The sequence below is a fragment of the Cicer arietinum genome, chromosome 4 (assembly GCF_000331145.2).
Source record: "Cicer arietinum cultivar CDC Frontier isolate Library 1 chromosome 4, Cicar.CDCFrontier_v2.0, whole genome shotgun sequence".
In the NCBI taxonomy this organism is placed as follows: domain Eukaryota; kingdom Viridiplantae; phylum Streptophyta; class Magnoliopsida; order Fabales; family Fabaceae; genus Cicer; species Cicer arietinum.
This window is the reverse complement of record NC_021163.2, coordinates 57,192,315-57,208,128: the sequence shown is the minus strand read 5'-3', so window position 1 is coordinate 57,208,128 and position 15,814 is coordinate 57,192,315. Positions and strand designations below refer to the sequence as shown.

The 15,814-nt window shown below is 30.7% G+C and overlaps 2 protein-coding genes across 2 annotated transcripts; one reads left to right on the top strand and one right to left on the bottom strand.

The window, feature by feature from the left end:
- Positions 1 to 7,953: 7,953 nt before the first annotated feature.
- On the top strand, positions 7,954 to 10,809 carry LOC101509729 (LEAF RUST 10 DISEASE-RESISTANCE LOCUS RECEPTOR-LIKE PROTEIN KINASE-like 2.1). The gene is made up of 4 exons (XM_004498358.4): positions 7,954 to 8,985; positions 9,084 to 9,116; positions 9,265 to 9,288; positions 9,399 to 10,809. Exons 1-4 carry the CDS (start codon positions 8,136 to 8,138, stop codon positions 10,640 to 10,642), a joined length of 2,151 nt encoding a protein of 716 aa, XP_004498415.1. The 5' UTR covers positions 7,954 to 8,135; the 3' UTR covers positions 10,643 to 10,809.
- Positions 9,398 to 14,339, bottom strand: LOC101509405 (rust resistance kinase Lr10-like). The gene is made up of 2 exons (XM_004498357.4): positions 13,612 to 14,339; positions 9,398 to 12,635 (listed from the first exon to the last, which is right to left on the bottom strand). The coding sequence occupies exons 1-2, from the start codon at positions 14,309 to 14,311 to the stop codon at positions 11,518 to 11,520; spliced, it is 1,818 nt and encodes a 605-aa protein (XP_004498414.1). The 5' UTR covers positions 14,312 to 14,339; the 3' UTR covers positions 9,398 to 11,517.
- Positions 14,340 to 15,814: the final 1,475 nt, after the last annotated feature.

The window sequence follows — 15,814 nt, the reverse complement described above, 5'->3', positions numbered from 1 at the left end:
GATTCAAAATAGTGATTCAGTTTTTAATATCAATCGATTTGCCAATCGATTATTTTCAAAACAGTGGCTCAGCTACTTGTTATCAATCGACTTGTCAATCGATGTGATTCAAAATAGTGATTCAGTTTTTAATATCAATCGATTTGCCAATCGATTATTTTCAAAACAGTGGCTCAGCTACTTGTTATCAATCGACTTGTCAATCGATGTGATTCAAAATAGTGATTCAGTTTTTAATATCAATCGATTTGCCAATCGATTATTTTCAAAACAGTGGCTCAGCTACTTGTTATCAATCGACTTGTCAATCGATGTGATTCAAAATAGTGATTCAGTTTTTAATATCAATCGATTTGCCAATCGATTATTTTCAAAACAGTGGCTCAGCTACTTGTTATCAATCGACTTGTCAATCGATGTGATTCAAAATAGTGATTCAGTTTTTAATATCAATCGATTTGCCAATCGATTATTTTCAAAACAGTGGCTCAGCTACTTGTTATCAATCGACTTGTCAATCGATGTGATTCAAAATAGTGATTCAGTTTTTAATATCAATCGATTTGCCAATCGATTATTTTCAAAACAGTGGCTCAGCTACTTGTTATCAATCGACTTGTCAATCGATGTGATTCAAAATAGTGATTCAGTTTTTAATATCAATCGATTTGCCAATCGATTATTTTCAAAACAGTGGCTCAGCTACTTGTTATCAATCGACTTGTCAATCGATGTGATTCAAAATAGTGATTCAGTTTTTAATATCAATCGATTTGCCAATCGATTATTTTCAAAACAGTGGCTCAGCTACTTGTTATCAATCGACTTGTCAATCGATGTGATTCAAAATAGTGATTCAGTTTTTAATATCAATCGATTTGCCAATCGATTATTTTCAAAACAGTGGCTCAGCTACTTGTTATCAATCGACTTGTCAATCGATGTGATTCAAAATAGTGATTCAGTTTTTAATATCAATCGATTTGCCAATCGATTATTTTCAAAACAGTGGCTCAGCTACTTGTTATCAATCGACTTGTCAATCGATGTGATTCAAAATAGTGATTCAGTTTTTAATATCAATCGATTTGCCAATCGATTATTTTCAAAACAGTGGCTCAGCTACTTGTTATCAATCGACTTGTCAATCGATGTGATTCAAAATAGTGATTCAGTTTTTAATATCAATCGATTTGCCAATCGATTATTTTCAAAACAGTGGCTCAGCTACTTGTTATCAATCGACTTGTCAATCGATGTGATTCAAAATAGTGATTCAGTTTTTAATATCAATCGATTTGCCAATCGATTATTTTCAAAACAGTGGCTCAGCTACTTGTTATCAATCGACTTGTCAATCGATGTGATTCAAAATAGTGATTCAGTTTTTAATATCAATCGATTTGCCAATCGATTATTTTCAAAACAGTGGCTCAGCTACTTGTTATCAATCGACTTGTCAATCGATGTGATTCAAAATAGTGATTCAGTTTTTAATATCAATCGATTTGCCAATCGATTATTTTCAAAACAGTGGCTCAGCTACTTGTTATCAATCGACTTGTCAATCGATGTGATTCAAAATAGTGATTCAGTTTTTAATATCAATCGATTTGCCAATCGATTATTTTCAAAACAGTGGCTCAGCTACTTGTTATCAATCGACTTGTCAATCGATGTGATTCAAAATAGTGATTCAGTTTTTAATATCAATCGATTTGCCAATCGATTATTTTCAAAACAGTGGCTCAGCTACTTGTTATCAATCGACTTGTCAATCGATGTGATTCAAAATAGTGATTCAGTTTTTAATATCAATCGATTTGCCAATCGATTATTTTCAAAACAGTGGCTCAGCTACTTGTTATCAATCGACTTGTCAATCGATGTGATTCAAAATAGTGATTCAGTTTTTAATATCAATCGATTTGCCAATCGATTATTTTCAAAACAGTGGCTCAGCTACTTGTTATCAATCGACTTGTCAATCGATGTGATTCAAAATAGTGATTCAGTTTTTAATATCAATCGATTTGCCAATCGATTATTTTCAAAACAGTGGCTCAGCTACTTGTTATCAATCGACTTGTCAATCGATGTGATTCAAAATAGTGATTCAGTTTTTAATATCAATCGATTTGCCAATCGATTATTTTCAAAACAGTGGCTCAGCTACTTGTTATCAATCGACTTGTCAATCGATGTGATTCAAAATAGTGATTCAGTTTTTAATATCAATCGATTTGCCAATCGATTATTTTCAAAACAGTGGCTCAGCTACTTGTTATCAATCGACTTGTCAATCGATGTGATTCAAAATAGTGATTCAGTTTTTAATATCAATCGATTTGCCAATCGATTATTTTCAAAACAGTGGCTCAGCTACTTGTTATCAATCGACTTGTCAATCGATGTGATTCAAAATAGTGATTCAGTTTTTAATATCAATCGATTTGCCAATCGATTATTTTCAAAACAGTGGCTCAGCTACTTGTTATCAATCGACTTGTCAATCGATGTGATTCAAAATAGTGATTCAGTTTTTAATATCAATCGATTTGCCAATCGATTATTTTCAAAACAGTGGCTCAGCTACTTGTTATCAATCGACTTGTCAATCGATGTGATTCAAAATAGTGATTCAGTTTTTAATATCAATCGATTTGCCAATCGATTATTTTCAAAACAGTGGCTCAGCTACTTGTTATCAATCGACTTGTCAATCGATGTGATTCAAAATAGTGATTCAGTTTTTAATATCAATCGATTTGCCAATCGATTATTTTCAAAACAGTGGCTCAGCTACTTGTTATCAATCGACTTGTCAATCGATGTGATTCAAAATAGTGATTCAGTTTTTAATATCAATCGATTTGCCAATCGATTATTTTCAAAACAGTGGCTCAGCTACTTGTTATCAATCGACTTGTCAATCGATGTGATTCAAAATAGTGATTCAGTTTTTAATATCAATCGATTTGCCAATCGATTATTTTCAAAACAGTGGCTCAGCTACTTGTTATCAATCGACTTGTCAATCGATGTGATTCAAAATAGTGATTCAGTTTTTAATATCAATCGATTTGCCAATCGATTATTTTCAAAACAGTGGCTCAGCTACTTGTTATCAATCGACTTGTCAATCGATGTGATTCAAAATAGTGATTCAGTTTTTAATATCAATCGATTTGCCAATCGATTATTTTCAAAACAGTGGCTCAGCTACTTGTTATCAATCGACTTGTCAATCGATGTGATTCAAAATAGTGATTCAGTTTTTAATATCAATCGATTTGCCAATCGATTATTTTCAAAACAGTGGCTCAGCTACTTGTTATCAATCGACTTGTCAATCGATGTGATTCAAAATAGTGATTCAGTTTTTAATATCAATCGATTTGCCAATCGATTATTTTCAAAACAGTGGCTCAGCTACTTGTTATCAATCGACTTGTCAATCGATGTGATTCAAAATAGTGATTCAGTTTTTAATATCAATCGATTTGCCAATCGATTATTTTCAAAACAGTGGCTCAGCTACTTGTTATCAATCGACTTGTCAATCGATGTGATTCAAAATAGTGATTCAGTTTTTAATATCAATCGATTTGCCAATCGATTATTTTCAAAACAGTGGCTCAGCTACTTGTTATCAATCGACTTGTCAATCGATGTGATTCAAAATAGTGATTCAGTTTTTAATATCAATCGATTTGCCAATCGATTATTTTCAAAACAGTGGCTCAGCTACTTGTTATCAATCGACTTGTCAATCGATGTGATTCAAAATAGTGATTCAGTTTTTAATATCAATCGATTTGCCAATCGATTATTTTCAAAACAGTGGCTCAGCTACTTTGCCAATCGATTGTTTTCAAAGCAGTGACTCAGCTTTTTGATATCAATCGACTTGTCAATCGATGTGGTGTCATGTTCCTGAAAAGTTTTTACCTGGTGTTTAATTCAATCGATTTGCCAATCGATTGCAACCAAACTTTATCAAAATTGAAAGTGTTAACAATTGATTGTCCAATCGATTGTATTTGTCACAGGTGAGGTCATTTTCCAAATGATATTTTATCAATCGATTTGCCAATCGATTTCCTCAGCACTGGAGTGCCACTGTGACTCATTCAATCGATTTACCAATCGATGTGTTACCATCAGGTTTGATTTGTGAAATGTTCAATCGATTTGCCAATCGATTTTCTCCAAATCAGAGGCTACTGACTTGTGCATTTTTCATTTTTAATTCATCTAATCGATTGCCTAATCGATTGCATTTCACAAACACTTAGGATTCCTTACACCCTTGTTATGAAATCGATTTCCCAATCGATTTACATATTTAGAATTCAACTTTTGTTGATTTCTTGTGTTCCAAGCTATTTGATCCAAGTGTGTAGGATTGAATTGGTGTTCCTGAAATTTTGCTCAATTGAAATATTAGATTTATCATATTAAGTATGAATATTGTTGAATTGTGAATTATGTCAAAATTAGGAATCAAAGGATCAAAATCCAACAATCTTCAATCACAATTTTAAGGCAACGAGTATATGAGTCACCTCTCTTATATATTCAACATGTAGCACATTCATAATCAATGTAGAACTTAACTACTCATACATAAAACCAACAAAGGGAGAATGATGTGTTTAAATGTGAGTGGTTAAGTCTCACATCGACTACGAATAAGCTAAATGTGGGATATGTAAGATAGATGACTCTTATACCTAATACTTTAAAATTTTGGGTTGAGAAATTTTGTCAAGTCTATTGTAGTTATGAAATGTTCAGCTTGGTAGGGGAGCAAAAGTGGATCTTTGTGTATTGAATCCTTGTATCGAAATTTTTCATCACGATGTAGTACATGAGGCATGTCTTGTTGGTTATAATGGTGATGCAAGTATAAGATTTGAGAAAATCATATTTGAGAGAGAGATTATTGGCTTTAGATCTAAGTAGTTAAGTCTCATATCGATTATTAATGAACTAACTGTTAAATAAGATAGGTCACTCATATACTTGTTGTCATAAAGTTTTCATTGAAGATGTGGCATCAAAGTTTCTAGTGATAATGGAACATTAGGTATGTTTTCATATACTTGTTGCCTTAAAGTTTTGATTGAAGATGTGGCATTAAAGTTTATGGTGATCATGGAACATTACTTTTGTTCTTACTCTCGCATTTTAAAAGTTCTTCAAGAGTTTTGGTATTATTTATATCAAAATTAATTTTTAATTTTTTTCTTAAAAATAAACAATAATGACATTCTTATATCTCTCATTTGATAATATTCATAGAAAATAGTATTCAACATGTATCTAAATTGTTTAAGAGCATAAAGAGAGTTATTGCTTTTGATTAAGTAATTCTTTAAAGAACCCAAATTGTATATCTCACAAAAATTAAATTCTTTAGCGATTTTCGTATAATTATCGATATCAAATGATATGTACAAATACATTGTAACACATATTTCATATGTAAATATAGTATTTCATGTGCTACTAAACTTGATTAAATATAAAATAGTACTTGATTTTATTTCAGGTGAATATGTCTCTTCGAGTTGTGTTGTTTACACTATCCCATGAGTCTTATTTATAGCACATATATCTTGTAATTTACAAGTATATAAATGATCTATCATAATGATCAATTAGTAATCCACTAACACTAAGGGTTAAAATTTTAACTCATGAAAATTATTTTTTAATGATGTATCAATTTTAATTATTTGGCTCATTATTTATTTTGATTTAATAATAATTTCTAAATAAAAATAAAATAGAAATACTTCCTTCTTCTTCGACGTACCCTACTCACCATCACCATTTTTTCTTCAAGTTTATCCTTACTTAGCTTCATCACCCGCATCTGTTCGTGAACCCCAACCCGAAATATTCATTCATTTGACCATTTAATTAAAATAATTACCATATATTTAATTAAAAGTTAATTTTTATTGAGTTAAATTTAAATAAATACCCAAGGTTCATGAAAAATTACTGCATTAAATTATCGGTGTTGTTTGTTGTGTATGTGTGAGGGTAGGGGAAAGATAAAAATTGTTCTTTCTTTGCATAAACTAATTTTGGATGTTGGTGTTATAATTGTGGAGTGGGAGAGACGACTTGATGTTGTGTTGGACCTGAGTTCGAAATGTTTTGAATTTGAGTTTGAATGTTGGGTTTGAGAGATACTAGGATTGATGAATTTTTCTAGAGTTTTATATTAAAGGAGATGATCTATTTCATATGCTAATTAAAAATTAAAATTTACGGTGACTAAAACCATTATTATTTTTCTTTTTAAGCGGTATGAAAATTGTTGTACGTCAACATATTTGCACGCATATTTGAAAAAATATTCAACGCGACAAAAACAGCAAAATTATGATTACATAAAGAAAGCTGGTGCGAAGTAGTCAATTCATTCATGGAAACACGTTAGATTCATGAATGAGTGAAGATTTAATTTAGCATTTGATGATTGTTGTGCCCAAAAATATTTTTGTTTTAAGCCAAAAGCGTGTACTCAGAATAAATAAAAAAATTGACAAAAAAAAATTAAGCAAATTCTTTAAATTAGGCAAATCCTTAGCTAACATAAGTTTGATTAAATACCAAAAAAAGTATTTATTTTTAAAATAAAATCAACTCAAAATTTAAATTCTTTAGCAATTAATTATATATAAAATAATGATATAATTTTGTATGATCATTATTGAGTACTATGTTCATCTAAATTCTAAAGTATGAAAGTGTTCCCTGTATAATTATTGTCCCAACTAACTTGACATCACTTATCCCCCGACAAAAAAACGAGAAACAATACTATTAATAAAAAAAACAAAAATCTTAAAAACATAAAGTGGACCAAAATAAAAGAACCAAAACATTATTTTAGTAAAGCGAAAAAAGTTACACCAAACTATTGGTAGAATAAAAACCTAGGCCTAAAATTTTTTTTAGAATTTCTCAAAGTAAAATATTGTAATGAAACTCCAAAATAAGGGTTTTTTTTTTAATAAGTCAATTTTGAATTTTTTTTTTAAGATTATTCTTATCTCTTTTCTAAATTAATTATAAGTTGCTTTTGTATATTCTTATCTCTTTTTTAACTTAATTATAAGTTGCATTTGTAAATAACAAATTTTTTAAGGTATTTTTTTTCTTTTTAATAGATAAAGTCGTCTTTTAAAAAAGTGACTTCTTATATCCAACTTTTTTTAAGTTAACGAATATATATATATATATATATATATATATATATATATATATATATATATATTATGAAAATTCATTCATAAAAAAAATACTTGATCATTTTAAAGTTAATTTTTTAAGAAAATGGTCTGATTGTAGAAATTTTCAAACTATACGCATGTCTTGTTCATATGTCACAGTTGCATATTCTTACGTTCGTCAAAATTATTTAGTGCATATGCATGATATGTAACTAAATATCATACTCAATATGAAGAATATTGACACATATATAAAGGGGAAACATTGTATCACAAAATATCAAGAAAATATGAATTACGTTGATTAACTAATTATACTCGAAATCATTGTCTAAATATTACGGACAACTATAATCAATTTACATAATTTTTATAAAATTTGTGTTGTTTTTTATGAATTAATTTTACTAAATTATATATATATATTCTCGTTAACTTAAAAAAGATATTGGATGTAAGAATTTCTTTTTAAAAGACGATTTCTTTAATTAAAAATAAACTATATCAAAAAATAGATAATTTGATATATAGTTTTCAAAAATGAATGATTTAGTTTTTATTTTTTTTTAAATTGAGTTATTGAAAATAAAAAACCCCAAAATTAACCAATTTATTCACACACAGACAAAATTTATTCGCGATAAATGTCCCATATATTGTAAATATGCTTCCAGCTTGCCGAATTTAATATGGGTATGGTAGGAATGAAAAAAGAAGAAAAAATTCAACAATGTGAAAGCAAAGGCAAAGACGGCAAGCCATAGTGGAAAAAGTTGTTAATTAAATGATTGTTTATAAAATTAAAAAACGCAAAAGCAATCACTAGATTTGCTTGCGAGGGATTCCATTTCTAATATTAACATCTTCTTGAAGACTTGAATGATGAAAATACAAGCTTCATATTCATGTTCATCATATCTACACAAACTAGTATCAACATTTGTTTCAATCCTTCTCCTTTTTCATCAACATTCTCTAGCTAAGCATCACCAACCATGTCCCATTTCAACATGTGGCAAAATTCACAACATAACGTACCCATTTCGTCTCAAAACCGATCCAAACCACTGCGGCGACTCAAGGTACGAATTAGATTGCAAAAAAGACGGTCCATTATTAACTATGTTCACAGGTAAATACTATGTACAACACATTGATTACAAAAGAAATAAAATTTTATTAAGTGATGCGGGTGCAGTGGAAGACGCAAATTGTTCTTTCATCCCACGGTATTTTTTATACGACCGAAGTTTCAATAACATACTTAACGAAGATGAGTTTGGATCTCAGCCGTTCATTTTAGATCCAACAGATCCAACGAGGATAGCTTATTACAATTGTTTAAATCCAATTGAAGATCCACGGTACGTTAAGGTGGACACGAGTCGTTGTAACAAACCAGGGTATAAATGGAATAATAATGTTTATGCTGTTTTGGAACCATCATTGTATGAGTATCATGTTAGGGATATTAAGGTTGGGTGTGATTTTATGGTGGCTACTTTGGCTAAACCAAGGGGTAATTTGGAGATTTCGATGGAGGGTAATTTTTCGTATGGTGAGATTCATGGGATGGTGATTGGTGGAGTTGAGGTTTCGTGGTTGCCTTTGATTTGTGAAGATAGATGTGGAAAGGGGATAAGTTGTAAGGTTGTTGATGAAGATAGTGGAGAAGTTGAATGTGATAAGCACTTTTGTCATTATGCTTACCAAACAACCGATAAGTGCGGTGTGTATTTTTGACAAAAAATTCAATATTTAAGTCTTTTATTCAATTTCAAGAATTTAATTATAAGCTAATTATATTATTGTTTTGTGGTGTTTCAGAACTTCAGCAGCAGATATTTGGTTATACTCGTGGTAAGGATTAATTTGCTTCATTATTGTTTTGTAATTGTTTGGTATTTCATTGGCTTACATTTAGTATACTAGGTTCTGTTTTCTGAGTTATATGTATAATTTTTTGTATTGAATTAGTTTTAATATATTTTTCTTTTGTGTTTTGCAGCTTATCTTAGAGGCATTTTTATTGGTAAGAACCTTGTACTTGTTTTTTGTTATAATATTTTATACTTGAACACAATTAAATCAGATTGAAAGTATGCTGCTTCTCCTAATTCTTGTATTGAAATATCAATGCAGGATTTAGAAGTAGAATCACATTCAGCACAAGACAATTGGACAACCCAGTTGGACTACAATATTTTGATGGAGGAATATTCATAGGAAGAAATGTTCTACCAATATTCTTAGCAGCCAGATTTCTATTTGGAGTTGTTCTTTTACTTGTGCTATTTATTTACAAATGGAGAAGAAGACATTTATCAATGTATCACAACATTGAAAACTTTTTGCTAGAGAGCAATCTAAATCCCATTAGGTATGAATACAAAGAAATCAAGAAGATGACTGGAGGTTTAAGAGTGAAATTGGGTCAAGGTGGTTTTGGCGCTGTATACAAAGGAAAGTTAAGAAGTGGTCCAGATGTTGCAATAAAGATGTTGACGAAATCCAATGTTAATAATGGACAAGATTTTATTAATGAAGTTGCTACCATCGGAAGAATACATCATGTTAATGTAGTTCGTCTTGTTGGATATTGTGTTGAGGGGAAAAAGAGCGCACTTGTTTATGAATTCATGCCTAATGGGTCATTGGATAAATACATTTTCCCTAAAGAAGGAACTGACCCATTGAGTTACGAGAAAATATATGAAATATCTCTTGGAATAGCTCGTGGGATAGCGTATCTACATCAAGGTTGTGATATGCAAATTCTACATTTTGATATCAAGCCTCATAATATTCTTCTAGATGAAGACTTCGTTCCAAAGGTTTCGGATTTTGGACTTGCAAAGTTGTATCCTGTGAATGATAGCATTGTCCCATTAACTGCAGCAAGAGGAACTTTGGGTTACATGGCTCCTGAATTGTTCTACAAAAATATTGGTGGAGTGTCTTACAAGGCTGATGTATATAGCTTTGGAATGCTTTTGATGGAAATGGCAGGTAAGAGGAAAAACTCAAATCCTCACGCAGAGCATTCAAGTCAGCATTACTTCCCATTTTGGATTTATGATCAATTTAAAGAAGAGAAAGATATTGAAATAATGAAAGATGTCTCAGAAGAGGGAATTAATGTAGCTAAAAAGATGTTTATGGTTGCACTTTGGTGTATTCAGTTGAAACCAAGTGATCGTCCTTCAATGAACAAAGTAGTGGAGATGCTTGAAGGGAAAACTGAAAACCTTGAACTTCCTCCAAGACCTTCTTTTTATCCAAATGAAACTTATAGAAATCATGATGATATCAACTCTGACCATACATCATGGAGTGATTCCAGTAGTACTAGCCAAGCCACAACTAATTATTCATTGGACAATTGATCTTGACAAACACATTTAATTCCAAATCGTTGGTCATTGTATATATAAAGATTACAGACTAATTTTGTGCAATTATTCAAGTGTGAAAATTTTTCTGGTTGTAATTGTAAACTATGGCAAAGAAATGAGGCTTTGTTGCAATTCTGCAACTCGTTATTCTTCCTTCATTATTTGTTTCTCGTGTCTTTTTGTGGTGCAAAGTGTAATTTATATCGTGGTGCTATATTCAGATTACTTTTTGAAATATGGTAATAATCAAATGGAATAAGTAGACTAACACATGCATACTTTTTCATTTTGTAGACAAAAATATTATGATTTTGAATGTAATTTTTCGAATACACTACAGGCATACAAAATGCACACTATTTTTCAAATTCTATACTTAATATTGATACATATTATGCTAGAAGCAATATTAAACATATTAGTGATATAGTTTGCAACTAGTAAAACAAAAGAGAAAACAGTAGATACACATAATGCAAGGAAAACAGAAGAAAATTGAACAGTTACATGAACTTGCCTCACTCCTAAGTTCTGCTCACATTGAGAACCATATGCAAATATTAGGCAGCTCAATACAAGTTTTGAACTAATAGCAATCATAACAAAATTTTGTTAAATCAGTTATGGCAAGTAACTGATGTAACAAAAATAACAAATGCTGCAGCAAATTGTTTATAAAAAAATTGATGTTATAACATAACCAGCCACTTGAATTATGAAGGCCACATCAGTGAAACAAAGGAAGAAAAAAAACTCATTGCAAGTGAGTGGTAACGAATTCATTTTAAAATTATTATAAAGTAAATTAGAATAAAAAAGTATAATAAAGTATAAATTACATTTGATGAATCTGAAAGTAAACTCATTTACTCTACTTCATGAATAACTTCTAACTCAAAATTTAAATGTCTAGTTGGAATAATTGCATTTGATCTAGTAGAACCAATAGAGTCAAAAGGAGTAGGGGGTGCCATTAACTTTTCTCCTTCTCCTTCAAGCATTTGTACCACAGTTTTCATGGATGGACGATCCACCGGATTCCATTGAATACACCAAAGTCCTACAAGTGCAAGTTTCTTTGCAATTCTAATGTCTCCCTCATCTTCAACATTAATATTAACATGTACATCTTTATCTTCGATAAGATTATGGATCCATTCGGGGTACAAAACTTGGAATGTTTCCTCGGATGACATATTAGTATTCTTTCTTCCTCCAACCATCTCGAGCAACAACATTCCATAACTGTAAATGTCAGACTTATAAGATACATTTCCAAAGTTTCTTGAGAAAACTTCAGGCGCAATGTAGCCTAAGGTTCCTCTAGCTGTTGTCATAGACACTGTGCTTTGATTTTTCGGACACAATTTAGCAAGTCCAAAATCAGTAATCTTAGGACTCAAGTTATCATCTATTAACACATTGTGTGGATTGATATCAAAATGAAGAATTCTATGATCACAACCAATATGGAGATACTCAATCCCTCTCGCAACACCAAGCGCAATTTGTTGCAACTTCTCCCAACCGAGAAAAACATCTTTATTCTCCAATGGAGCCAAGAAATTTTGCAATGACCCATTTGGAAAGAAATCATAGACAAGAGCACGGTGGAATCCATCAGCGCAGAATCCGAGCAAGCGAACAACATTAACATGATGAATTTTTCCCATCGTTCCAACTTCATTGATGAAATCTTTTCCATCTCCTTGTGTTTCATTGAGTACCTTCACAGCTACAAGAATTTCTTGGGACAGCATGCCTTTGAACACTGTTCCATGAGCTCCTTCTCCTAAACTCTCCTTGAAACCATTTGTTATTCTCTTAATATCAGCATAAGTGAATCTTGTAGGTTTCATTGCCCTATAATCTTCCAAGAATTTCTCTATCCTATCTAAGTCATCTCCTTTCATCTTAAAATAGCGATAAAGGCGAAGCAATCCATTTACCAATAGTAGCAAAAGTATTGAACCAACTATGACCCCTGTTCATGAAAATGATGTCACATGCAAAACAAATTATTTCAAACTTTTTAACAAACGCAAAAATTAATTATCCTAATTTTCTAGTTAGTCCTTTATCATTTTTTTTCTTTCAATATACACTCATTTGTTCTAAAATTAGATTTGATGCAACTTATATGTTATAAAACATTAATTTCTAGCCAAATTGTTGGATCATATGTAACAATTAGAATTTAAAAAGTTAAAGACTAAAAAAGGCCAACGACTGAAACTATTTTTTATTATAATTTAATTCATATGCATTGTGGGTGAAAAAAATATTACACATGAATCTGGTCATATTTCACTACTATGTCACTCTATTATATATTAGTTTTTAAAATATCTCTTTAATTATCTATGTAAAACTATTTTACATTACATTGCATACTAATTAAATTCAAACTATATATATTAATGGCTAAGAAAACTAATATGAAATGAGAAGTTATGATAAAATACCAATATATTAATTTTGCTAACAAATTAATACAAATTCTACTGTGAACCAGTACTTAAAAGTCACCTTAAACTTTAATAACGATCAACGACACTCTTCAGAAATATAAATTAACGGATATCCTCGTCTTTTCAGCTGAGACGGTGACCTTATTGATTTCGTTACGACAAGTTGAGTTTTGATGGACACATATTTTTTCTTAATTTTATCGAAATGATATCAATTGAGTTTAGTCCTAAAAATCAGTAGAACGGTTAGCTTAAATTTCATTGAGTGTTAACCGTTAGATTTTCGGATATCATTTAAATATTGGTCTACGATGAACCGCTTATTAACCGCCACTAATAAATGAGTTAGTTGAATAAATTCAATTAATGTTCTAATTAACTTCCAAATAACTATCTAACTCTAAAATACAACCTCACTTATGAAATTGAAATCCAAATAACATTTCTAATAAACAGCCAACAAAAGAGAAAAGAAAGAATGTAACATACCAGCAGTAATTAGAAGAACAGTAGATCTTGCAATCCCACTTGAAGGACAAACAAAACATTCAACTTCACCACCTCTACTACCACCACCATCTTTCCATTTACATTTTTGCCCTTGAACTTCACAAAAACTACAATTCGGTTTAGACCATTCCATAATCAAACTCTCTGTCAAATCATCTTCATCCCATTCCTCAACCACCCAACCCACCGACATAACATCACTAACTTTTCTACATGAAACCAATTCAGGATCAATAAAATCACCGCCAAAATCACGTTGCAAAATCGAACACCCATTATTCGAATCGCAACGAAAGAACGAAACGTTGCGCTGTATGTTATACTCGTGGAAGTGAAATCGAAACGGCGAAACTGATAAATTTTTTAACTTTAATAGTTGACTTGAAAGACAGTTTTTTGGGTCGTAGATTTGGAACCTTTGAGATATGTAGTCTATGCGTTTGATGAAAAGTTTGAGTGGAATTGTGGGAAATTCTAACACGGTTTCGTGTTCATTTGTACATGATAAATCGAATCCGTGAGCATTGGTTTGGTTTGTGTTGTTGTTTTTGAGATTAAATGGAAATTGAATGTGAACGCTTCCGCATTTATCGGTGCATCCATTTTTGGATATTGTTGGATTTGGTAATAGGAGAAAGAATAGAGTTAGTAGAAGAGGGAAATTGTGAAAATTTGACATGGTGTTGAGTAATTATGGAGGTTTAGGTTGTTATTATAGTTTGAAAAAATAGAATTCCACTATGTAAAGTGAGAAATTAATAAACTAGCGAAATTAATTATTAATATTGTAATCATTATAATTGATTTAATCATCAATAGTTTATATCATTTATTTAAGGATTTAAATCAATAATGATAAAATATTGCATTTTGCATAGTTACGTCAATGTTGAACTTCTTTTTTTAATCAATATTGAATTGATATGTACAAGTACAACTCGAATAATCAAGCGGGGGAATCAACTCTTCTAAAGTGAAATATATATATATATATATAATCTAGAAGCACGCCACCGTATAATTTTGACAGATTTGGGCTGGTATTATTTGAAAAAATTCAACGCGGCAAGAATGGCAAAAATACAATGATATTTTTATTTATATTGGTTAGTGAATAATAAATTTTTAACTATTTTTTTAACTAACTTTGATTATAATTATTAAACTACTGTAACTAATTTTAATTAATTTTAATCAACTATTGATATTTTTAACGGTCTTTACAAACTTAGAAATGAAAAATTTATCATTATGAGTTTGGTTACAATTGTTCAAACATTTAGAAAAATGTAATCTAAAATACAATTGGACTACAACAAAAATTATGATATAAGATTGCAAACAACTAAAGTGGCAGTAAAGAAACAAATGATGTCGAAAGAGTTGCATTTGAAGTTGTTGCTAGAGAACACGCTCAATTACAAACGATGTTGATTGTCTCTAGATCTAAAACATAGAGCCAGCGTTGTAGATATATTTTTCGGACTAGATCGGTGTTTTTTTATCATCTCCTATGACAACATAGTTGTTATTGAAAATAACTTCTCAAACTCGGAGCATGAAAGGCACACTAAATTTACTGGGAGGAAGATGAAATCAATACAAATAATTGAAGTAGAGTGTTTGATGCAGTTCTTGATTTCTAAAGGAGTATATATTTTGGCAATTATCTTATTGTTGTGGGATCAAAGGCAATGCTGAAGTTGGCGTGGTAAAATTTAAAGTAAAAATGAATGTCTTGGAATGCATTTGTCGACCTAGTACCGACACGACTCTAAGGGATTTATGACGTGTTCATTGCGTTTATTTGCATTTTGGGAGATGAAATCAGTGGTCAAAAATACAAGATCGATCATGTTTTTTGTTTCAGAGACAACCTCGTCAATTATTTAATGTTGGATCCAAAAATAAAAAAGTAGCTTGAGAATCGTCTGTTGAATCTATTTTAGTAAGTGGTAGTAGTGGCAAAAACTTATTTTTTATTTTTGATATCTTCCATAGATGACAAACAATAGACTAAATCATGAAGAAAATATGTAGATCAAAGATGACATAGAAAAGTGGTGGATGTTATCTTTGTAATAGTGACAACGAAAGTGGAATGCAAAATCGCAACTAAGGTGATGATTATATATTAGAAATATAAGAGTTAAGATAAAAAAGGGAAGCCATTGTTTGAGAT